This window comes from Gorilla gorilla, chromosome 3, assembly GCF_029281585.2.
Source record: "Gorilla gorilla gorilla isolate KB3781 chromosome 3, NHGRI_mGorGor1-v2.1_pri, whole genome shotgun sequence".
In the NCBI taxonomy this organism is placed as follows: domain Eukaryota; kingdom Metazoa; phylum Chordata; class Mammalia; order Primates; family Hominidae; genus Gorilla; species Gorilla gorilla.
In genome coordinates this window covers 58,018,462-58,044,292 of record NC_073227.2, presented here as the reverse complement: position 1 = coordinate 58,044,292, position 25,831 = coordinate 58,018,462, and the positions used below count along the sequence as shown (strand labels likewise).

At 38.6% G+C, this 25,831-nt stretch overlaps 1 protein-coding gene and 1 pseudogene across 1 annotated transcript in view; both read left to right on the top strand.

Annotated features, from left to right (window-relative positions):
* The window catches only part of LOC101138063 (UDP-glucuronosyltransferase 2A3-like), a 476,474-nt pseudogene that overhangs the window by 92,648 nt on the left and 357,995 nt on the right, over nt 1–25,831 (top strand).
* The window catches only part of TMPRSS11E (transmembrane serine protease 11E), a 49,785-nt gene continuing 48,253 nt past the window's right edge, over nt 24,300–25,831 (top strand). The window contains exon 1 of the mRNA XM_019025456.4: nt 24,300–24,385. Coding sequence (XP_018881001.2) covers nt 24,375–24,385 — 11 coding nt within the window. The 5' untranslated portion in view covers nt 24,300–24,374. The remainder of the gene's footprint in view (nt 24,386–25,831) is intronic.

Genomic DNA, 25,831 nt, shown 5'->3' with positions numbered 1-25,831 from the left:
TAAAGATCCTAGTCTTTAAAGGATTTGTAACTCATTTCAACAAAAATTATTAAGTTCCTGCACTATACTCAAGATATGAAGATGAGTAAGTTAGAACTCCTATCCTCAAGGAGTGAACAGTTGGTTCCTAAGAAGGACCTAAACATGCAAAGGTTCACAATTCAATGTAACAGCATAGTAGTTAACCACATAGTGGTTAAGAACATGAACACAGCTGGTTTGATGGTAGTGGGTTATCAGAACGTATTAACATTATTGTCAGCCGGGCGAAGTGGCTCACGCTTGTAATCCCAGCACTTTGGGAGGATGAGGCGGGCAGATCACAAGGTCAGGAGATCGAGACCATCCTGGTTAACACTGTGAAACCCCGTCTCTACTAAAAAGTACAAAAAATTAGCCGGTCGTGGTGGCGGGCGCCTGTAGTCCCAGCTACTCGGGAGGCTGAGGCAGGAGAATGGCGTGAACCCGGGAGGTGGAGCTTGCAGTGAGCCGAGATCGCGCCACTGCCCTCCAGCCTGGGCGATGGAGTGAGACTCCGTATCAAAAAAAAAAAAAAAATTAGTGTCATTAAAGTTGTCATACAACCCCCTACAGCTAAATTTGACGGTGTGTGTGCTTCCCGGGCTCAAGCGATCCTCCCCGCATCAGCCTCCTGAGTAACTGGGACTACAGGCATGCACCACCATGGCGGACACATTTTTTTTTTATATTTTTTTGTAGAGAGATGATTTCACCACGTTGCCCAGGCTAGTCTTGAATTCTTGGGCTCAAGCAATCTACCTGCTTTAGCCTCCCAAAGTGCTAGGATTACATGAACTACCACACCCGGCCACACTTTATTCTTTTTTTTTTTTTTCTGAGACTCCATTGCTGGAGTGCAATGGCGTGATCTCAGCTCACTGCAACCTCCACCTCCCAGGTTCAAGTGATTCTCCTGCCTCAGCTTCCCAAGTAGCTGGGATTACAGGCCCATGCCACCATACCCGGCTAATTTTTTGTATCTTTAGTAGAAACAGGGTTTCACCATGTTGGCCAGGCTGGTCTGGAACTCCTGGCCTCGTGATCTGCCTGCCTCAGCCTCCCAAAGTGCTGAGATTACAGGCGTGAGCCACAGCGCCCGGCCATACTTTATTCTTTATGATACAATGTCTCACTCTGTTGTCCAGGCTGGAATGCAGTGGCAGAATCACAGGTCACTGCAGCCTTGACCTCCTGGGCTAAAGTAATCCTCTACCCCAGCCTTCCAAGTAGCTGGGACCACAGGTGTGCACCACCACGCCTGGCTAATTTTTAAATTTTTTGTAGGTATCACTATGTTGCCCAGGCTGGTCTTGAACTCCTGGGCTCAAGCAATCCTCCCATCTTGGCTTCCCAAAGTATTGGGATTACAGGAGTGAGCCACTGTGCCTGGCCTGGATGGGTAACCTTTGAAAAGTTATGTAAAATCTGTGTGCCTCAATGAGGATAGTAACAGAAACTTCCTCTGGAATTACTTGAAGTTTAAATGAATTAATCTATGTAAACAACCTAGAACGGGCCGGGCACAGTGGCTCACGACTGTAATCCCAGCACTTTAGGAGGCCAAGGTGGGTGGATCTCCTGAGGTCAGGAGTTCCAGACCAGTCAGGCCAACATGGCGAAACCCCATCTCTACTAAAAGTACAAAAACTAGCTGGGGGTGGTGGCACATGCCTGTAATCCCCGCTCCTCGAGAGGCTAAGGCAGGAGAATAGTTTGAACGCAGGAGGCAGAGGTTGCAGTGAGTCGAGACTGTGCCACTGCACCTAGCCTGGGCAGCAGAGAGAGACTCCGTCTCAAAAAAAAAAAAAAAAAAAAGAGAACCTAGAACAATGGCTGGCATAGAGGCATAGAATAAGCATTATAAGTATTAGCTATGATTACAAAAGAGGAATCTATAAGGTATTCTGCAGACAAAGAGAAGGAAGTGGCTAATTTAGTCTGCAGAGTAGAGAAGAACCTCAGAGAGCTGCAATTTGCAAAGCAAGGAGGAGAGATGAATATTTGTTTTGTTTTGTTTTTTGAGACCAAGTTTCAGTCTTGTTGCCCAGGCTGGAATGGAATGGCATGATCCCGGCTCACTGCAACCTCTGCCTCCAGGATTCAAGCGATTCTCCTGCCTCAGCCTCCCAAGTAGCTGGAATTACAGGCACCCACCACCATGCCTGGCTAATTTTTGTGTTTTTAGTAGAGACCAGGTTTTACCATGTTGGCCAGGCTGGTCTTGAACTCCTGACCTCAGGTGATCCACCCGCCTCGGCCTCCCTAAGTGCTGGGATTACAGGCATGAACCACCGTAACCGGCCGAGAGATGAATATTAAAACATATTTGAGGGACTTTAGAAATTGTCAGTCTTTAAAGTCTGTAAGAAGGATGGTCTGGATGACTCCTTTAGCATGAACTCATTATTTAGTAGATGACTCCATCCCAATTAGTATTTATGCCTGTGGAAATCTCATATGAAGAGCTAGATCTGATCAGCAGCTCTATTATATCTAGCTTAATGCTCACAATTTGGTCCACAAAGCCATTCTCTCTCTCTCTCTCTCTGTCTTTCCCTCCTTCCATTTTGTTAGATCACATATTATAATAGTTATACGCTTTAAACCCTTATTTGGAACAATAAAGATGACTGACTTACATTTCAGACATTGTCGCTCCATGTCGCTAGTTTTAAAACCTGCCCAACTTAGTAATAAAAAGTAATGGCTCCTCAGATAAGAGTTTCATGATAGTTTCTTAGAAACGAGTCAATGACACTACTGTAATAGCAGGGGAAAAGATTTCTAAGTCACATCATATTTTCAAACTGACAATTTTAGCTACAAAAGTACAAAAGTACAACTTCCAAGAGGTCTTTCCCAGGTAAACATGGAAGGGATTTACCAGTCCACAGAAAAGTGACTGCCTCTCCCTTGGATAAATGAGATTCTTTGCTTCCTGAAAATGAGAAACTGCTATTTCAATTTCAATGCCAAAGATCAAATTTTCTGACTACTGTGAATGAGGCTGCTCAGCATTTACAACACTAAAAACAAAGAAAACAAAGCCGAAGAGGAACAATTTTTTTTTAGCATTTGCCCCAGGCCTTTGCAATCAAAACATAACCCAGCTTATTTTTGAGGTGACTACACCCTCCATTCTCCAGGTAGTTGAATCTTCCTTGCATGTGTGAAAGCATCACTGACAAAGTTTCGTTGTCATGGAGTTTTTAGATAAGTATCTCTGAGTTTAAAATCCCAAATTATATGCATCCACCCACCCTTATACTATAATTAATATCTGTCTTGGGGCTTTTTAGAAATAACTACACACATCAACAGTTTCACAACTGCTTCTGTGAGTGGTGAGATTAGTAGGCAGATTTCTAGGGGAATTATGCAGGTGACCAGTCATTAATGTGCACATTGTTAAAATGTTTCAATGTTGTCATGATGATGATACAGCGCCGATGAGTGAAGGAACACCAGGTTCTTGGTCCTCATGCTGGTTTAGATAAAACGACACTGACACAAGTGGAGTGGTTTTAAGGAGCGGAAAGTTTAATAGGCAAGAAAGAAAAGAGAAGGCAGAAGGAAGAGGCTCCCCTGTAAAGAGACAGAGGGAGGGGGGCTCCAAAGCCGAGAGAGGGAACCCCATCTGGCAGGGATACCAGCCAGGTATATATACAGAGGCTGGAGGAGGCAGTGTCTGATTTGTATAGGGCTCAGGGGATTGGTTTGACAAAGCATGTCATTCATGTAGCCCAGGAAAAAGCCAGCCCTCCCACCCTAGCCTTTTAATATGCAAATGCAGGGCACCATGATGTTCTACACACGTCGGGATATGTGGGGGCGGCCATGTTGCCAGGAAGTGTGGGGCAAGGTCAAGATGGCAGTGGGAATAGCCATGTTTGGGTGGACCCAGTTTCTAATGGATGGTATTTGCTTATCAAAGGTTGCCGGCCTCGCTCTAAGAACTGCTTTAAAAATGAAAACTTCCCAAGGACCCCTTTTCCTCTCTATCTGCCTAAAATAATTTCTTAATAACTCCTACAACAATGACACCAAGGGGCCAAATTCTAAGATTCCACCAACATGATGCAGTTGGCTTGGCACTTCATAACTCAATTAAAGGGATTTTTGAGGGTTGTTGCCTTAGGTGTACACTGCATGCTTTGAAGTTTTTCCTCATAAAGAACATAATGCAGTAACTTAGGAGAGACCATTAAAGCATTTTTCCCTTTAAGAACTGCAGCAATAATTATAATCTGGTAGCTACTTTCTTATCTTCTTGTAAGATAACTAGTCATCAACAAATTTTTTTCTCTATTAATTTCACTTCGATCAAATATTTCTCAAAATGAAAATAAAAGATAGGAATTTCCTGTATACATATAAACTCAGTTATTTTGAAACAACACATAACATTAGAATTGAGAAAGACCATGGAAATATTGATTTTAGTGTGAATGAAAAAGAAAAACTTGGGACCTTAATTCACTATGCCAAAAAAGAAAAAATTAAGCTGAAAGATGAGTCATACAAGAAACTGCCTTTCCTTTTGTTCCTAAGCAGATAGCTACAGATAAAAGTTAAACATCTCCACGGACTGCTACTCCATGTTCACCTTATTTTATGTAAAGTGCCGATTTACTGAGCCCAAGATCAATACTTAATTGACAATTCCTCTACTTGTTCATTTTCCTCTGCAGCTTGTGGATTACCATACTCTCCCTTTTTCCCCTCCAGCTGGCTTTTCCTCTTTAAATATTGAAGCCTGCAAATTCATCCTTGGAGAAAGGCACAGACCACAGACTGCTTCTATTATTCCATGTTCATTTCTTCCTGGCATGTCCTTAACCTTGGCAAAACAAACTTCTAAATCTATTTAGATCACAGAAAGGATTTTTTATTTCTATACTTCTTTAATGTGTTTTTAAATGTCTGCCTAATAGTTCATGCAGTTGATATTCCATAATCTCATCATGCTTGAGTTTATTTCTCAGCTGTATAGAAGAGGACACAAAGGAACAGAAAAGGCAAGTATCTCATCCAGGATTACCTAGCTAGTAAAACGAATGTAGGAAAAAGGGAAAGGCCAAGAACAGTCACATCTATCTGTCTTTTCATTTTGTTTCTTCTTTTGCTTTTCATGCTTAGAAATTCTTTCTCCGCCTAGAGATGAGATGAATATTCAATTATGGTTTCTTCCAATTGTTTCTGGTGCTCGTTTTTATATTTATATTTAACCTAAGATAATCTGGAATATATTTTGGTAAAACAAATAAATTAGATATTTGTTCTAAGAGAAGTCTTGATGAAATGATTAAAAAGTTTATAAGAATGAACAGATAATACAACTGAGAAATCTTTAAAAGGAAGAGTACTGGAACAGGTAACTTGTACTGACAAAAATTGAAACTGATAATCATCGTAACAATTAGATTAGCATGCCCTGTTTTAAGGAAAACAAGATCAATTCTATTTAGTATAAAAGCAGCAATTAAAATGATATGAAAATCTGTTTTTCTCAAACAGCATATTAGTTTATTAATTTAGTATTTGATAATTTTTTCAGATACAGATAATATCTAAGTGATAATTTAAAAAAAATCCAAACATCCTAAATAAAAATCTAAGCTAAAATCTCATAACAAGCCTGTCTCTTAATGAGCTGTGACAGTGAAATAATCCTTTTTACATGGTGATAGCTGATATTGTGATAGCTGTAAACTTAGCTGTCATCACAGATCTTGGCTACAGAGGCTCCTGTGGTAACGAGTGAACCTAACGGGCTTTGTTTACTTGTTTACTTGAGTGAGGAGTTTTCTTCATGCCCCAACCCTGCCTGCTTGCAATGTGCATCTGAAGCCAGGAGGATGTCTTTCCAACTGATCGTATATTTCTTTCTTGTTTTTCCTTTTTTTTTTTTTTTTTTGAGATGGAGTTTTGCTCTTGTTGCCCAGGCTGGAATGCAATGGCACGATCTTGGCTCACTGCAGCCTCTGTCTGCTGGGTTCAAGCGATTCTCCTACCTCAGCCTCCTGAGTAGCTGGGATTACAGGTGCCTGCCACCACCCTGGGCCCATTTTCTGTATTTTTAGTAGAGACGGGGTTTCTCCATGTTGGCCAGCCTGGTCTCAAACTCCTGGCCTCTGGTGATCCATCCTCCTCAGCCTCCCAAAGTGCTGGGATTACAGGCATGAGCCACCGTGCCCAGCCAGATCCTACTATCTTTCTACTTTTGAATTGCAATGTGGTTTATGTCTTTGGATTTTAATAAGCACAAAACTCCTCCTAGAATTAGCAAGATATCAAAAACGGCCTCCAAGTGGAGAGCATTTGGCCTCGACCTCATGTAGGAAAGAAAGGAGTTGGCCAGGTGTGGTGGCTCCTACCTGTAATCCCAGCTTTTTGTGAGGCAGAGGAGGATGGATCGCTTGAGCTCAGGAGTTCGAGACCAGCCTGGGCAACACAACAAAACCCTGTCTCCACAAAAAGTACAAAAATTAGATGGGCATGGTGGTGTACGCCTGTAATCCCAGCTAGTAGGGTGGCTGGGGCAGGTGAGTTGCTTGAACCTAGAAGGCGGAGGCTGCAGTGAGCTGAGATTGTGCCACTGCACTCTGGCCTGGGCCACAGAGTGAGACACTGTCTCAAGAAAAAAACAAAACAAAACAAAACAGGGAGAGTTTGAAGAACAATAATTCTATAATTAAAGTGTTTTTAAAATAGCCCTCAAGGATCCTCTTTCTATCTTTTATACTACCAAACCTATAAACATATATGTGGTTTCCAGGATGAGGAACACAATACTTGAGATGGAAAACTAAAGACCGGCTATGAGCTCCAAGGTTGAGGAACATATTTGCTGAACCCTTTTCCTTAAATTACATTTATAGAAATAGGAAAAATGGAATATCTCCATTAGGCAGCATTTAAAAGCACTGAAGAAGTGTAGGGATGTGAAAACACTTCTAAAAAAGCAAGCTTGGCAAAATACCAACTTTTCTTGAGGAACCAATCCATTCTATTTTTCTGTTTGTTTGTCCCAGGTTCTTAAGCAGCATCTGATTTCTAAACTCTTACAAGGGCAGTCTGGATAAAGCAGGTTTTATTTCCTCTGTTGAAAACTAAGTATTGCTTAAATGGAGAATCATGCCTTATTTGGTAGTATGCAAAGGTTTAAGGCATTTTTTTTCCTTAGATGAGGGATATCAATACAGAAAAGTCTGTCACTGTTTTAAAATTTATATAAGCTCAAAGTTTCAAGTGCTAGTTCATGGGGAAAGAATTTGTTTATTTTTTGTTTTTGCATTTTCTATGACATCTTTTAGCATAAAGCCTTACAGAGATCATTTTTTTAAATAGTAGAAACATAAATGCTTATTGAACTGAGCACTCTAGCCAAGGAAAAACTTTTCATTAATTTTGAGATAAGAGGCAAAAATGAAAGCATATTATAAACCTTACTGATTATTTCTTCCTTACTTTGGCTATTGGCCATCTTTTAGTTGAAGCATATACATTTATTAAATGTATTAATAAATACATTAAATTAATAAAGTCCCATATTAAAGAAGTTTATGGAAAGATCTCTCCTTATGTCTTAGTGTTCTCTTCCAGGAAGAGGGTATACAGACTTATAGTGAAAGGAGCCGGGCACATTCCTCAGCCCCGGGCTCAAAACAAACAAGCCCAGTACAAACACATCCCATCCTCCCATCCCACCACATATCGCCATATATCTCTCAAACTTCCTGAGCCCAGTACAAACACCACCAGGAAAGTCTCCGATAAGGAGACAGCCGTTCAAAGTTTTACTGAAAAAGCGGGAACCAAAAGAATTCCTTTGTTCCCCTGTAACTTTCAGGCTATAAAAAGCAAACACTCGCATTGTTCAGGGCCCTCTTGTATGCTGTGGAATGGAGGGACCAGGTTCGAACTTGTAGTAAAGATCCTTGCCACTTGGCTTTGACTCTGGACTCTGGTGGTCTTCTTTGGGGAACTAACGGTCTGGGCATAACAAGAACAGTGAAATTCATCATCTAACTGAAGATTGCAGTATTTTGGAACTTGGCATTAAAAGCCTGACTCAATTACACTGAAGGAGATTGTACATCTTGTAGGGGTGGGTTGCCCCTCCACACCTGTGGGTGTTTCTTGTAAGGTGGAACGAGAGACTTAAGAAAGAAAAAGACAGAGACAAAGTATAGAGAAAGAAGTAAGGGGACCCGGGGAACCAGCGTTCAGCATATGGAGGATCCCGCCAGCCTCTGAGTTCCCTTAGTATTTATTGATCATTCGTGGGTGTTTCTCCGAGAGGGGGATGAGACAGGGTCACAAGACAATTGTGGGGAGAGGGTCAGCAGACAAACACGTGAACAAAGGTCTTTGCATCATAGACAAGGTAAAGGATTAAGTGCTGTGCTTTTAGATATGCATACACATAAACATCTCAATGCTTTACAAAGCAGTATTGCTGCCCGCAGGTCCCACCTCCAGCCCTAAGGCGGTTTTTCCCTATCTCAGTAGATGGAACATACAATCGGGTTTTATACCGAGACATTCCATTGCCCAGGGACGGGCAGGAGACATATGCCTTCCTCTTGTCTCAACTGCAAGAGGCATGCCTTCCTCTTATACTAATCCTCCTCAGCACAGACCCTTTATGGGTGTCGGGCTGGGGGATGGTCAGGTCTTTCCCTTCCCACGAGGCCATATTTCAGACTATCACATGGGGAGAAACCTTGGACAATACCTGGCTTTCCTAGGCAGAGGTCCCTGCAGCCTTCCGAAGTTTTTGTGTCCCTGGGTACTTGAGATTAGGGAGTGGTGATGACTCTCAAGAAGCGTGCTGCCTTCAAGCATCTGTTTAACAAAGCACATCTTGCACCGCCCTTAATCCATTTAACTCTGAGTTGACACAGCACATGTTTCAGAGAGCACGGGGTTGGGGGTAAGGTTATAGATTAACAGAATCTCAAGGCAGAAGAATTTTTCTTAGTACAGAACAAAATGGAGTCTCCTATGTCTACTTCTTTCTACACAGACACAGTAACAATCTGATCTCTCTTGCTTTTCCCCACACATCTCACAGAAAGCTTGGTCTTGAGCACTGACCTCCAGACACTACATGAGAAGGTCTAGTAGACATGATTTTCCATTGGAGAGGTGGTGGTGTTTTTGATGGCATGTAGATTGTGACTGGCAAGGGCATTTTTGGAATGTAAGCATGTCTTTGAGTATGTGCTAGGTATAATTGAAGAGTAGATTGTAGTGAGCGTCCACTGTGGTTCTGTTTTATGCCAATAATTTTTCTTTTAATTTTCTATTCATAAAATAATCTGCATTAGGACTTTCACCAATTCAGCAGAATTATGTCATTAATACAAAGGATTATAATAGAACATAAATTGGCTGGCCCATGCGTGAAATCCAAAATAATATGAGTATTCACAATTTTGACAAAGCATTCACCTTAAGAAGAGGCAAACAAGCAGGGAACTAATACAGATACAGTTAGGTTTGGTAGAACACTGATACTTGTGATATTTATGACATAATCATGGTTCTTTTTGTCATAATATGGTATTTTATATAGCTATTTACTTAAGTGACTATATGCATATGAACTACTAACATTTTTCACATTTTCTCTGCCCATATTTGGGCTGCTCAATAACAGATAGAAATGTTATAGTTAAAAAGAAAATTATTGGCCAGGTGCGGTGGCTCACGCCTGTAATCCCAGCACTTTGGGAGGCCGAGGCGGGCGGATCACGAGGTCAGGAGATTGAGACCATCCTGGCTAACACTGTGAAGCCCCGTCTTACTAAAAATCCAAAAAATTAGCCAGGCGTGGAAGGACATGCCTGTAATCCCAGCTACTTGGGAGGCTGAGGCAGGAGAATCGCTTGAACCTGGGAGGCAGAGGTTGCAGTGAGCCAAGATCGCACCACTGCACTCCAGCCTGGATGACAGAGTGAGACTCCATCTCAAATTAAAAAAAAAAAAAAAGAAAATTATTATCTGGCTGGGTGCAGTGGCTCAACCTGTAATCCCAGAACTTTGGGGGCCGAAGGGGTGGATCACCTGAGGTCAGGAGTTTGAGACAAGCCTGACCAACATGGTGAAACCCCGTCTCTACTAAAAATACAAAAAAATTACTGGGCGTGGTGGCAGGCACCTGTAATCCCATCTATTTGGGCAGCTGAGGCAGGAGAATCACTTGAACCTGGGAGGCAGGGGTTACCATAAGCTGAGATTGCGCCATTGCACTCCAGCCTGGGTGACAAGAGCGAAACTCCATCTCAACAACAACAAAAAAAAAAAAAAAAAAGAAGAAAAAAAGCAAATTATTACCTATTCTCCTGAGATAACCCTAATCTTAATCTAGTAATACTGTATCCTTTTTGAGAAGATTTCAGCTGTATCCTTTTTGAGAAGATTCAGCTAAAGGTTAATTCAGCTAAAGGTTAACTTCAGCTAAAGGTTAATTGGTTAACATGACATATTACGCTTAAAAATCCCTAAATGAGTCGTTCTAAAAACCTGTCTTTCCCTCTAATAGCCAGAGTTTCTTTGTGCTATTGTGTTACTTTCTGATTCATCCGAGTGATACTTGAGAATGCCAGGAAAACAATAAAAACATTTCTTGCCACTGAGCCCTACCTTTGCCTGGAACTCAGTGAGCATCCTCCATGAGCTGGCAAAATTGTTCTGATATTAGTTTGTAGTAAACTTTTCCTGAATTAGGAGTGGAAAGGAAGACAATATTATGTAAAACTTTCCGTGGGTTCACAAAAATGAAGTGTTATCTTGTGTTCAGATCCCAGACTTAGAGAAAATGATTGTGTTTTCTTTTTCTTTTCTTTTTTTTTTGAGACAGAGTTTTGTTCTTGTTGCCCAGGCTGGAGTGCAATGGCGCAATCTCGGCTCACCGCAACTTCCGCCTCCCAGGTTTAAGCGATTTTCCTGCCTCAGCCCCCTGAGTAGCTGGGATTACACGTGTGAGCCACCATGCCCGGTTAATTTTGTATTTTTAGTAGAGACGGGGTTTCTCTATGTTGGTCAGGCTGGTCTCGAACTCCCAACCTCGGGTGATCCGCCTGCCTCGGCCTCCCAAAGTGCTGGGATTACAGGCGTAAGCCACCACGCCCTGCCAATAAAATGATTTTGAACATATAGTTCTATATTATTTATAGTGATCATTTAATGGAGGGGAAGTTCTGCCTTCAGGAAGACTATGAATATTGGGACTGTGTCCTTAGTAGACTTGGCACTAAAAAAATTCACTCATTTGACATCACAAGATTGCACAATAAATGTTGGAGATGTTGGAAAGGTACAGGTACACAATGGAATACTACACATTCAAAATGAAGCTGTAGAATTGAATTTATTGACAAAGATGTTTATAATATATCATGATTAAGTGCACAGAAAGGGTAAACTATATGCTGAAGGATAGTTTGGGCAGCAAGCAAAAGAACATCTAATTCAAAATGAATTAAATAAATATATTTATTTTTATAATTATCATAATTACATTTATTAATCTAATTGTTCTAGTGCAGAGGTAAAATAGGCTTCAGGGTAGACTGATTCAGTGACCCAACAATATTATTAAAAAACAATGTTCTTTCTGTCTCTCTGCTCTGTAATCCAAAATATCTGCTTTATCTCACAGCTAGTTCCCCAAATAATTGTAAGATAGATTCCAGGTGCAATTGGATATTACTACTTGCTTTCTCATTCATATGCTGAAGAAAGAGAGAATGGCTTGTTATTGCTTTCTGCAAAGACCAAAGAGGAAATTTTTAGAAGTCTGTAGCCACTATCTCTTCATTTATCATTGGCTAGAACTGCTGATTTCTAAACTGATAGCTGGTGGAAAGAATGTGATTATCTTTAGACCAGTCAGGCTCACACATTAAGTTAAAGGCAATTTCTAAAATCAGAATACTGCCATTTCATGGATAATAGAGTGGAATGTATTTGGGGATTTGGACACAGTTAAAAAAATATCTAATCTCTCTCTATGGATATTCTAGAAAATTAATATTGTCATATGATAGTATCTGGACAATGACTTACATTTCTTTTTAATTTTCTTCCTTTCACTCACATGTATATAATATTCTTCTGTAAATAAGCATACATTGTTTTTTGTCTCTTTAACATTTTAGTATGGAAAATTTCAAATAAATCCAAAAATAAAGATAGTAATAAAATGAAACCTCAAGTATCCATCACCCAGATTCAACAATTATCAACTTCTGGAAAACCTTGTTTTATGCACTGTTTGCAATAAGAAAAAAAAAGTTGATTTTAGTTTAAAAAGAAGTTAAGATCTGCTTAACATTTTCTCTTGTCCATAGAATATACCTTAAAGCAAATCAGTAAAGTTTAGCTAAGGATAGCCCAATATTTTTCCTGTCAATTGCCCAAGATCTCTCTTAAATTATACCCCAAGTATTTTTTTGAAAATTTGGTTTTTCTCAGTTTCTTATCCTACAAATGCATCTCAAAAATTTGGACCGCAGTACCCCAACATCAGGAGAAAAGCACAAAACTCTAGGAGCTTGTGTGTATGAAACAAAGTGGCTCACTAAAAGCATAGTTATTTTGAAATCTCATTTTAAGTTTTAAAGTCTGTATTTTTTTTTTTTTTACTCTATCTACCAATGTTTAATAGAAATAAAATATTTCAAATTACTCACCATTGAATAAACTTGACACTGTTGGAAGATGGTCCATGTTGGTCTTTTGGCTTCTTGTCCTCTGAGGCACCCTGACAAATACCTCTGTGAACACAAGGTCCCCAATTTAAGAGTCATAGATGATAGTTTTCTTCCCTTTTAAGACTCCCCTTTTGATCTTTGACCATATTTCCTTGACTTTTAAACTTCATTCTCTTTGAGGACTTTGCTTTGAATTCAGTCCTCTTGTTTTTTCCATTCTAGACCTCCTCAGCTCGTATGCCCTATCTTAGGACTAATACTCACTTTCCAGTCCTGTAGACTCATGTCCTGGCCAGGCCTGGCCCAGTACCCTGCAAGAGGATCTTGGACCTCTAAGTCACAAATATCAAGGTACTCATTCATTTACTAAATCTTTATTGAGTATCAACCATGTTTCTGGCACTTAGCTAGTCCTTGGGGATACTGTGGTTAAAAAGGATAAAATCTCAGTGTTTAAGAAGACTAAAGACATCAGGAACACAAAAAATATTTAGGCAATTATAAAATGGGCAAATAAGTGCTACATTGGATGAAGTACTGCATCCTATAAAGCACAAAGCAGTCTCCTAAGCAGATGAGGGAAGTCTTCCAGTAATGAGATGCAGTATAACAATAGGAAGGAAAAGTAAGTGGTGGTAATTTTCTATATTTGAATGAAAACTTACTCTTGCTCAACCACGAAGGATGTTTTCTTAGAAATAAAGGGATTGTCAAAAGCAGCATTCAGTATGGGAGCTTACAGTGATGTATCTAGAGGGGACAAGCATGAAGAGTTTGATCACTCGGGAGTGCAGTTCAGAAAATAACTATGTTTCCTTCACAGAAAGGAAGTGTTCTGCCAGGCAGAGTCATTGCTTCCTTTTCTCTCTTCCCTTAGCCCTTTGTTTTCTTTTTTCTTTTGTTTTCTTTTCTATTTTTTCTTTTTTTCTTTTTCTTTTTTTTTTTTTTTTGAGATGGAGTCTCACTCTGTAACCCAGGCTGGAGTGCAATGGCGCGATCTCTGCTCACTGCAACCTCTGCCTCCCGGGCTCAAGCTATTCTCCTGCCTCAGCCTCCTAAGTAGCTGAGATTACAGGCACGTGCCACCACACCAAGCTAATTTTTGTATTATTAATAGAGACAGGGGTTTTACCATGTTGGCCAGGCTGGTCTCGAACTCCTGACCTCAGGTGATTCCCCTTCCTGGGCCTCCCAAAGTGCTGGGATTACAGGTGTGAGCCACCACGCCTGGGCCAGCCCTTTGTTGTCACATCACATGTGGAACATCCCTACCTGCCTCTCCTATGCCTTCCTACCTGAAGAAATAAATTAATCATTTTCCCTTCTAATCTACGAACTGTGTACTATACTGAAACACAATGATACTTTAAAAAATTTAAGAATTAAATTGATTCAAATTTTATTTTATTTTTAGATTCAACTGATTATTTTGATTACTTAATCATTAAAAAATGATACTGTTCAGTATTCAGAAAGTTTGGGTTCATTTTTTTCTTTCTTGTTTCTCAATAAAAGAAATGGGTAGTGGTAGTGATGTTGGCATTTGTTCTGAAAGATAAATGTGACATGATACTCATTTCCTTCCTGGCGCGGTGGCTCACGCCTATAATTGCAGCACTTTGGGAGGCTGAGGCAGGTGGATCGCTTGAGCCCAGGAATTCGAGATCAGCCTGGGCAACATAGCAAGACCGCATCCCTAAAAAAGGAGTACAAAAAAAAATTAGTCAGTCTCATAACCTGGCCTGAAAATAAATAAATAGATAAATAAATAAATAAATAAATAGACTCATTTCCCATTGAGTAATTCAGAAAGAGACACACCCTGAATGGTATTGCCTAGGTTTTCTTCTAGGGTTTTTATGGTTTTAGGTCTAACATTTAAGTCTTTAATCCATCTTGAATTAATTTTTGTATAAAGTGTAAGGAAGGGATCCAGTTTCAGCTTTCTACATTTGGCTAGCCAGTTTTCCCAGCACCATTTATTAAATAGGGAATCCTTTCCCCATTTCTTGTTTTTGTCAGGTTTGTCATGTGTGGTATTATTTCTGAGGGCTCTGCTCTGTTCCACTGGTCATAGGAATGGGCAAGGACTTCATGACTAAAACACCAAAAGCAATGGCAACAAAAGCCAAAATTGACAAATGGGATCTAATTAAACTAAAGGGCTTCTGCACAGCAAAAGAAACTACCGTCAGAGTGAACAGGCAACCTACAGAATGGGAGGAAATTTTTGCAATCTACCCATCTGACAAAGGGCTAATATCCAGAATCTACAAAGAACTTAAACAAATTTACAAGAAAAAATCAAACAACTCCATCAAAAAATGGGCAAAGGATATGAACAGACAATTCTCAAAAAAAGACATTTATGCAGCCAACAGACACATGAAAAAGTGCTCATCATCACTGGCCATCAGAGAAATGCAAATCAAAACCACAATGAGATACCATCTCACACCAGTTAGAATGGCGATCATTAAAAAGTCAGGAAACAACAGGTGCTGGAGAGGATGTGGAGAAATAGGAATGCTTTTACACTATTGGTGGGAGTGTAAACTAGTTCAGTCATTGTGGAAGACAGTGTGGCGATTCCTCAGGGATCTAGGACTAGAAATACCATTTGACCCAGCCATCCCATTACTGGGCATATACGTAAAGGAGTATAAATCATGCTGCTATAAGGACACATGCACACGTATGTTTATTGTGGCACTATTCACAATAGCAAAGACTTGGAACCAACCCAAATGTCCATCAATGATAGACTGGATTAAGAAAATGTGGCACATATACAGCATGGAATACTATGCAGCCATAAAGAAGGATGAGTTTATGTCCTTTGTAGGGACACGGATGAAGCTGGAAACCATCATTCTGAGCAAACTATCACAAGGACAGAAAACCAAACACCGCATGTTCTCACTCATAGGTGGGAACTGAGTAATGAGAACACATGGACCCAGGGTGGGGAACATCACACACCAGGGCCTGTCATGGGGTAGTGGGAGGGAGGAGGGATAGCATTAGGAGATCTACCTAATGTAAATGACGAGTTAATGGGTGCAGCACACCAACATGGCACATGTATACATATGTAACAAACCTGCATGTTGTGTGCATGTACCCTAGTACTTAAAGTATAATAAAAAAATAAAAATAAAAAAAAGAAAGAGACACACCCAACCATTATTGAAGTCCTCTAAGGTGGAGATAGAGGACACACAGTTCATCAGGGCTGAGGAATAGAGAATGGGAAAACAGATGAAGAAAGGCCTGTGCTGACCTTTTCCATGCCCTCCCATGGATGTGTTTTTCCTGCACGTCAAGTTATTTAAGCAAAGGATTGTTTTTGTCTGGATTTTTTTCTTTTCCAACTTCAGCCATTTCTTTTGTTCTTTTTAGGCATGAAACATTATATCAAGTTATTCTTAATATGGGATATTCTCCCTTAAGTCTTTTTAGATGATAAGGAAACAGCATGTCCATTCCAACAGCCTGTTCAAGAGTTCTACTTTTAATAATTTGTGTCTCATACTTCCAGATATTCCACACATAGGGCAGGTCTTATTATTTCTTGTGTATTTCATTATAACCTTATTAGGCCCAAACAAAATAAGAGTCACGAATAGGCAGGAAAACATATGACTGTAGTAAGCTAGGTGTTGAACAGGAAATTGTGGCTTCCAGAGATTAAAATAGTTTTGTTTGTGATCTTAGAGGAAACCCAAAAGGTGTTCACTTAGGTCTGGTTTTAAACAGGCAGAACAACATATTTTAAAGTAATATTTCTGGTAATTCTGCAGCTACTTGGTAGTGCCTCTGCTGTTCTAGGTATTGTGCTAGATGGTATGAAGAATTAAAGATGAATAAGAACAAAGTTTCCTTCTTAGGAGGGAATACAATCTAAGTTAGCTTTTCTCTTTATTTATTTATTTATTTTTTTGAGATGGAGTCTCACTCTTTCACCCAGGCCGGACTGCAGTGGCACTATCTCAGCTCACTGCAAGCTCCGCCTCCTGGGTTCATGCCATTCTCCTGCCTCAGCCTCCCCAGTAGCTGGGACTACAGGTGCCCGCCACTGCGCCCGGCTAATTTTTTTGTATTTTTAGTAGAGACGGGGTTTCACCGTGTTAGCCAGGATGGTCTCCATCTCCTGACCTCGTGATCCGCCCACCTCGGCCTCCCAAAGCGCTGGGATTACAGGTGTGAGCCACCGTGCCCAGCCTGCTTTTCTCTTTATTGTAACCAAAATCATTTGATGACTTCCAAACAGGGCAACATATGTGTCAAATATGGTCATATTTAAATAACTATGCCAAGGTTCTGCAGTTCAATTAACTTCATTTAATTTGGACACTTCTAGTATTAGAAAAATATCTTTTTTTGCTATCATCCATTAAATCATTAATATTTTTAAAGATTCACTTCCATCTCTCTTTTTAAGAATGAGGTGTTACATAAAACTATAGGTAAATGAATTTGAAAAAGAAAGCAAGTAAGGCTGAGTGCAGTGGCTTAATGCTGTAATCTTAGCTCTTTGGGAGGCCGAGGCAGGTGGATCACTAGAGGTCAGGAGTTCGAGACCAGCCTGGCCAACATGGTGAAAATCCAACTCTACTAAAAATACAAAAAATTGGGTGTGTTGGCATGCACCAGTAATCCCAATTACTTGGGAGGCTGAGGCAGGAGAATTGCTTGAACTCAGGAGGTGGAGGTTGCAGTAAGCTGAGATCGTGCCACTGTACTGCGCCACTGCACTCCAGCCTGGGCGACAGAGCAAGACTCTGCACCCCCACCCCCCAAAAAAAAGCAAACAAGCAAGTGCAAGTAAGACTTTGTATCTCTGATTAGATGTTGAACAGTGAATGTCTCTTCCCAGACAATTTAGATAATTTACATACATTCTTTCTCTGGTTAGCCTTACAGATTAAAAAATGGTGGCTTTTTAAGTTTTAAGTTGAGTGACTTACCAAAAATACTTTAAGACTTGAAGACCACCAGTCTAGAAGTTAGAGATGAAATATTAGAATATGGCAGTAAACAGTCCAGCCTATGAACTAGAACTAGATTGACTGGGTTCAAATCTCAGCTTAGCCACCTACTAGTATGAGACTTAGGTTAAGTTAAAAAAACCCTTGTATCTCAGTTCTCTTATTTTTAAAATGCTGATAACAATAATGTTTGTAAGATGTTGTGGGCATTAAATCAATAAATATATGTGAAGTGCTTGAAAAAAGGTATGGCATAGGCAAACACTCCACAGAGTGTCACCTATTATCATTTTCATGTGAGTGTGGGACCTGCTATCCAATGACATCAGTAGTCTCCCACTGTGACATAAAAGGATTGCATACAAAGAAATGCTTAATAAATAATTCATTCGTTCAAACAAGTATTTTTGAGAGCCTAAATTCTAGATTCTGGGGATAGAGCCAAGGAGGACAAGCTGAAGTTCTCAGTTTTAAGGGACTTTCATCTGAATGAAGTAAACTGACAATAAACAAGAGGAACAAATATACATAAACATATTAAGCATTAATACCTACTTTGAAGAAAAAGAAAGCAGGCTAAAGGGATAGAGACTAATAAGGAATAATAATGGGCAAGCTGTTATAGATGGGGAGATTTACACTCTTTTGAGGAGATGATATTTGAGCAGAGATATGAATGAAATGAGAGTGAATGCTGGGAAAATCAACAGGAAATGAATTCTAGAAAGTGGGAACAGCAGAATAAAGGCCAGGAGGCAGAACTGAATTCAGGGGTTCAAGAGTAAACAGAAGGCCCATCGTGGCATGAAGTAAGATCTAGTATTCGAAGATGAGGTAGAAGTAGTCAAATAATTTTGGATTAATAATAGATACATTTAATGACTCAATCAAAATAATGAGACATCATGCTGAAAGGAAGCTTAAGATACATTTGTAAACAAGATTATAAGATGTTGAGTAGGACTTTTTTTGTTGCCCATAATTGAAAATAAGAAGAGCTAAGTAACCCCCTTTCTATGAGAAGCTCCTAATAGATGCCAAATATTGAGGCCAGACACTGTCCCCACCTACTAAAGGGTATGCTACGAGGCGAAAAAAATGCTCTCCTACCAGCAACTAGCACCTAGCTCTGGATACGCATAAAGAGAAAACTAGAGAGAGAATCAGTGCAAGTCAGCAGACAGTGCTCACAGGGAAAGGTTACTCCTCTTCTCAAAGGGAACAGAAGGATTATTATTTTTTTCTTGCTGAAGCCAATTAATGGGAGTCCATCAGAGAATGTTTAGAGATTGTGTGCGAGTTTGTGGGAAGGAAGATTGGCAATTCATTTCTCAGCTGGCTGGATGGTAATTTACTAAACACACCAGTTCCTCTGGAGCTACTATGGCGGAGCGGGGGCGAATGTCTCCGCGGAGTTGTGTATTTGCTACCTGAAGTTTAGGAATCACCCCGAATCCAAAACAGCTGCTAGTCTTAACATTTCTGAAGGAGAGGAAATTGCTGGAGTAGCTTATGGTAACTGAGTTAGAAGGAACTGTGGTTTAGAGTTTGTTCTTGAGAGGGGTTAAATTCCCTCCTTTATCCCCATCCTGGTCCTTTGTGGCCCTTGGAGCATTTACAAGATGGTCTCAGAGGTTATTGTGGCTCAATGCAAAACAGCATGGTGGTGAGGAAGGGAGCAGAATAGCTGGTAGTGAGGAGACACTCCAGCTGGGCAAGCAGTTAGGGGCATGGTCTGGTGTCAGGGTCCAGCCTTTTCTCTGAGGGATTCCTCAGTGAGTGAGGGGGCAAAGCAAAGACGAACAGTGTCTATAGAAAACCAAGCACACCACCAGCACAGATTTCTCAACACCACCATCTGTTAGCAATAGACAAAACTGGATTGAACCAGAGAAAAACCTAGGACACTTTCTCACGCAGACACGTAACTGATTATGTAAGATCTCTACCACCTTTGTCTTCTCTCTCTGACCCCAAAACTAGAGGAGTTCAGCAGCGGGGAGTGAGGATGGTTGTCTCAGAGTCAGATCTCCTTCCAACTTCTCTACTCCAAGCGGTCAGCCTCACAGTTTGTGTTGAGGGGAAAGAAAGGTAATCATATTTATGTTAGTTTCACAATCCAAGTTTTAAATTGGACAAAAATAAACTTCAAATAACTGAAACTGGTAGAAAGTTAGAAGATTTGCACTTTGGGAGGCCGAGGAGGGCTGATCACGAGGTCAGGAGATCAAGACCATACTGGCTAACACGGTGAAACCCCGTCTCTACTAAAAATACAAAAAATTAGCCAGGCGTGGTGGCGGGCGCCTGTAGTTCCAGCTACTCGGGAGGCTGAGGCAGGAGAATGGCGTGAACCCAGGAGGCGGAGCTTGCAGTGAGCAGAGATCAAGCCACTGCACTCCAGCCTGGGGGACAGAGTGAGACTCCATCTCAAAAAAAAAAAAAAAAAGGACAGTTAGAAGATTTGCTAGGATTTCATTAAAGGACACGAGAATAAGACTTGACAATCATGATTGGAAGCCTTGATTAGAATAAAAAATATAACTCTTTTGTATTTATGCTCTTGTTGAGACACATTACATGAGTAACCAAACAATGAAACATAACACTATAAACCACAGCACATCTATGGAGAAATCAAAATGCACTAATCGAAAATTATAAATTTCATGGGACATTTTATTTAAATGTAAAATTTCATCTGGCTTCTCAGTTTTGATAAAGTAGAGAGTCTGTCAATTTCTTCTTTCTTATAACAAAGTGAGTCAATCTTCCTTCCATCAGCAACATATAATACAAATTCTTCAGGCCCTTGTCAGGAATATAAACTCATATTTTCTCCTATTCCGTTTCTAAAAAGTTCTTCTAAGAGAAGCAATATTTAAGAAAGTTCATCTAAGAAACATTGTACCCTTTGTCTAAGTACTTTGAATTCTGCCTTTGAATCAAGCTAGACCACTGGAAGTATATGCACCTGACCACAAAAATATATCTCCTTTAAAAATCTGTCACCAACTTTAACTTCAAAATTTTATTCTCAGGCTTCTTTGAATTATCATAAGAAAGTTTATAAAATTCTCTTCTATTTGTTGGTAAAAATATTGCTGATATTATTCAACGCGTTGCTCAGTGTCATCTCCATATGAGAAATTTCTCCATCAACTTAGTGGCAGGAAAAATTCTCTCTTGATTTGTTTCTTTCTTTTAAATAATGAGAATTGTGAAACTCCCTAAGTTTCCCTTGTTATTCTTGCTATCGGCAAGTTCAAAGCCAAATTTGCAGCTCTGTCAGAGCAAGTCTCTTATACAATATGTACAGTGTATTGCACTTCGGTTTTTTCTTGAATTTGAACCTTATTTTATCAGTATATTTTATATTTTAGGGGCAGTGTCTATTTGTAAAGAAATGGAGTATAGGTAAATAAATTTGGTTCGTGTGCTAGGAAAATGTGGTTCAGATGACTGAAAGTTGATCTCCTAACATGAAATTGATTAATCTTTGAGGTGTTTTTCAAAGACTACTTGCAAAAAAAGAAAAAAAAAAAAAGAGAGAGACTTAAAATGGCCCCCAAAATGTTATCTTCATTCATTAGTTTAATAGCATTAACCAGGCTAAACTGTATATTCCAATAAATTGAATAATAATAGGATTATTTTAACATTATTACTGTCAGTTAATTCTAAAAACCTTATCTCTGGTTTTTATTATATGTACCATTATATATTGAAAAGCTTAGCAGATCCTCACATCAATGCCCAGAAAAATTATCTCCAGCATTATGAAGACACTTATATCAGTTGTAGAACATCTTATAGAAGAATAGGGAAGAGAGGTAATATTTTGGGTAAGAATGCAGCACAAGGAAAAGGAGAGTCAGTGACAGAGTAGTGACAGCTTGTCTCTAAATGCTAATTAATTATATTGATCCTCTTTGTTTTCTCAGCTTAGACAAAATAAAGTGCATGGGTACCTTCAAAACAACACATGATAGAAGGGAATGGACTCACAAATGACAATAGCTGTGTTTACCTGGACACCTAGTTAATTCACTAGTTTAACAATATTGACCAGTCTGTAATGTACATCCCAATAAACTGACCAATAAAACGATTGCCTTAGCATTATGGAAATATAGCTAAAGTATAAGTTTGAGGGCTTCCATAAATTAATCAGATTATTACTATACATAGGCATTTATGTATTATCAGGTATAAAAGACATTTGTTCAAGCTAGGAGATATTCAAATAATGATAAAAATCATCTATGACTAGCCACCTGGGAACTATACTTTTGTAGTTTAAAGCCGTAAGGTGCCTCATTGCTGTGACATTGCTAAGTATAAAAAGGACTGTGGAATAATTTGTTGGTGATAAAAATGTCTGTGGTCACATTGCTATTTTACTTATTATGCAATGTAAGATATCTACTGTGGATTTCTAACAGACTCAAGTCCACAAATATATTTCTCCTGACTGTTCCTGACATTGCACAGAATGGCACAGGGAACACAGACCAACACACAAAAAGAAGAGTAACTCTTTGAAAACATTTTCTTCACACTGTAGTTTAGGACAAAAGTATTGCAGAATAAAATTTATGGTTTTAGAAAAAACAGCAACAAAAATTTGAATGAAAGACAAACTTTTGCTTTTTCGAACTTTTGGAAGACAAAATTATGACTCTAATGTTTCGTTCCTTCTTCTTTCCTTGCCATTCAAATTTCTACTAAAGTGTAAGATATATCATAAAATTTGATAATATACACTGCAATGCCCATTGAGCAGACTGAACAAAGGCCATTAATATAGCAAGGAGACATATTTTTAATATCTTTAGTCTGACATTCACTTGTCCTTTATTTACATATGCTTAATCTCTTAATTTTCTACAAATTGTAGCTTATACTCACAGAGTTTTAAAAAAATTCATGACAGCCCTCTCATTTTCTGTATCTACAATTCTAGGTTATATATTACCCTAAGTATACAGGTCCACAGGACTATATAAAGAATTTATTTGAATTTGAAATCTTGATTTTGTGAAAGAAACAAATGTCTTGAGATTTTGTTAAAATAAGTCTGGCAAGTCTTGGCCCAAAGTTACACTGAGAGGGAATCTGTTTTCATTTGAAAACAAAAGTATTATCAATATTTTCATAAAATGTGAGTATAAAATAGGACATAGTATTATTAAACCATATTAACATTTCATTGGCAGAGATTTCACTTTGTTAAAGGCTGTATAAGAACAGCTTAATCTCATAACCCAGAAGTTTTTACTGTTATCGTTGCCTCTTTATTTTTGGCTAAAGTGTAATTTTTAAATGAGTATACAGAAACCCAATACTATATATTGAATGACTTTAAGTAAATAAATATCCATGCTATTCATCAGGGTAAGTGATCTAGTGACCAGAATAAAAAGGATATATGTTGCTAGCCCCCAGCACAGTATGCCTCAGCACAGAGGTTTCTTGGGTTACTGCTAGTGAATGGTTCCAATTCTTGGCCGTCTGATCCCACACATTACGTAAATTCCAACTCCTGCATCTGTTTAGGTGAGCTGTTGGCTAAATGGATATGTAATGAAATTAAACAAGATTTTTTAAGGTGCTTTTTAGGATGGGTTATACCCCCTCTTTTTCTCCTCCTTTCCTTGCAACCTGCACTCTACTCATTCTTTTTATGCATATTTTTGAGAGCCTGAATATGCTAGGAAGAGGGTTTAAGTCTGTTAAGAATTCACAACCTTGTGGAGTTGAGATACAATTAATAAAATTTCTAGTATAATGAGGTAAGTATTATGATACCATGAAAGCACAGAGGAGAAACACCTACTCTGTTCTGTAAGGATTAGGGAAAGCAATTTAGAGATTATACCTAACACAAACACACAGATATTTGCATAGTATGTGAGCACACGTTTAAAAAAATGTAATTTTCATCCTAGAAATAAGACAGTAGTGATTCAGCGTGAGTTGATATGCCTGTCTCCACTATAATGAAAGAAATATAATGTCTTAAGTATGGGGACATTTGCAAACTAACTGATTTTTCTAGAAGAATGATGCCACATAATTTAAAAATATTAATGCTTTTCTAATCTCTAGTGTATTTTCAATGGCTAACATAGTTAAAACCAAAGCGAAATTTTTATTATGTACATAATCGAATGCAAATTGTGTCAGGCTAGTTTAAAAAATATGAATGTCAGTCCTGGCTTGGCAATTTAATAACTATTTGGTTTTTGACCAAGTCATTTAACTTAATTAAACCTCAGTTTCTTCTCTGGAAACAAGAGAAGGTCAAGCAAGATAGTTTTAAAATTTCTTTCCAAATTTATACATCTGACTTTTCTAAAAAATCTGGTTTACACTAATACTTAAAAGAAATGATCTTAAAACAATAAATTATAAATTTATTTTTTGTTCTTGCTCCCTGTAAAATTTGTCCTTGTCCTGCTAGTCACATATAGTCCCCACTACACCAGCCAAGACTTGTCAGACTGGTTCTGTTGAGATCATCAGTGACTTATTTCCTCACTTCAATTCAGCCCACAAAGTCATTGATAGAGCTGGATTCACACACTTGGATGTAGACCTCGACCTTCACAGGACTCTTCGTTGCTGGTTGGCAATGATGTATCGGTGAGTTCCCTTTTTCTTTCTAGAAGTCTTAAGATAACTTTTAGTTTAAAACAGTATGAGCCACACCAAGGAATGTGTAGATCTACAGTTTATTATTTTTTTAAATATAGAAACATATTTTTGAGATTTTTCATAAAATTATGTCAAGAAAAAGATTTCTGTTCTTTCTATATTAGTGTTTCCTGTCCTCTTTTGTTGTATCCCATGTATTTTTCTGTTTACTTTTAGAAGGTTTCTACACAATGTAAAGGTACATGGTGTTTGACAGCTGTCTTTTAGTTAGTTTGGCCATATGTTTCAAGAAAGATATAACATATTTTTAGCTTGGGCTTTGTTTGTCTTATTGAGAAACACTTTTATTTTAGAAGGTGTACATGAAAAAAAGTCTGAAATAATGCAGAAAAAAATATGTTTATTTCTGTAAGTAGTTAAAAATTTAAAAATTCTAGATGTTTTGAAAGAATCAGAAACAACTAAAGAAAATAATATGACTAAATTATTATAGCCTGATTTAAAAAATAAATCCACTGATATGCCTGGCCATAGTCAACTTCTCCAAAGATAAGTCATGATCATTTTGAGGTTTTCTTTCAAAGTTAGAAACTAATCAGTAACAAGGTTTTGGGGTACTAGTTTTGTCTTTGAAAATAATTTTATCTCCTGATTAAAATTTATTTTCTCTGATTCTCATATTGGCATATCATTTTTTATTAGTTTTTACTTTGAGAACAGTTTGAAAATGTTAAACTTTGAATGAAATCTGTGGTCTTCATTTAACATGGAAAAACAGGTTCTGTCATCAGTTGAAAGTTCTACATACTTGTTATTAGAAGTTTAATACTCTTCTGTACATATCCATGAAGCAACTAAAAGCTACGGATACTAAACATTTTGTTGGGCTTATCAAGGCTCCCTGCCTTTTGCAAGTATTTCTTTACAACCAATGATGGTTTTGTATCCTATTCTCTTTTTCTCATTGACTTTACTATAGAAAACAGTGCTTCAAGAAAGCTTCCAATAAACTTAACATACTAAATAGATTACAAGCCTTATCTATGGTATATGTCAGAGATTTGGAATTTGGTTATAAATGTGTAGGGGAGGTATAATGTGGGAATACTGGAGTGAATTTTTCTGAGTGTAGTCTCTAATTTGAAGCAAAAGATGTGACTATTTTTAAAAATCCTGCTGCAGAATAGATGCAAGTAATTCTCTCATGGAAAAAACCAAAAACCAAAACCAACCATCTAACAAACAAAAACGTCTTCCTGATCTGAAGATTGTATGAAAGATGAAGCACATCTATGTTTGAGTGGGTCTAGATGAGATAAAATGTTAAGAGCATGTACTAGAGCAAAAAAGGATTAAGTTTATTATTCACATTTGCTGTCGTAAATGTGCCAGCAGGAGTGTTATCGAGGAAGAGGGATAATTGAAATCCTAGGA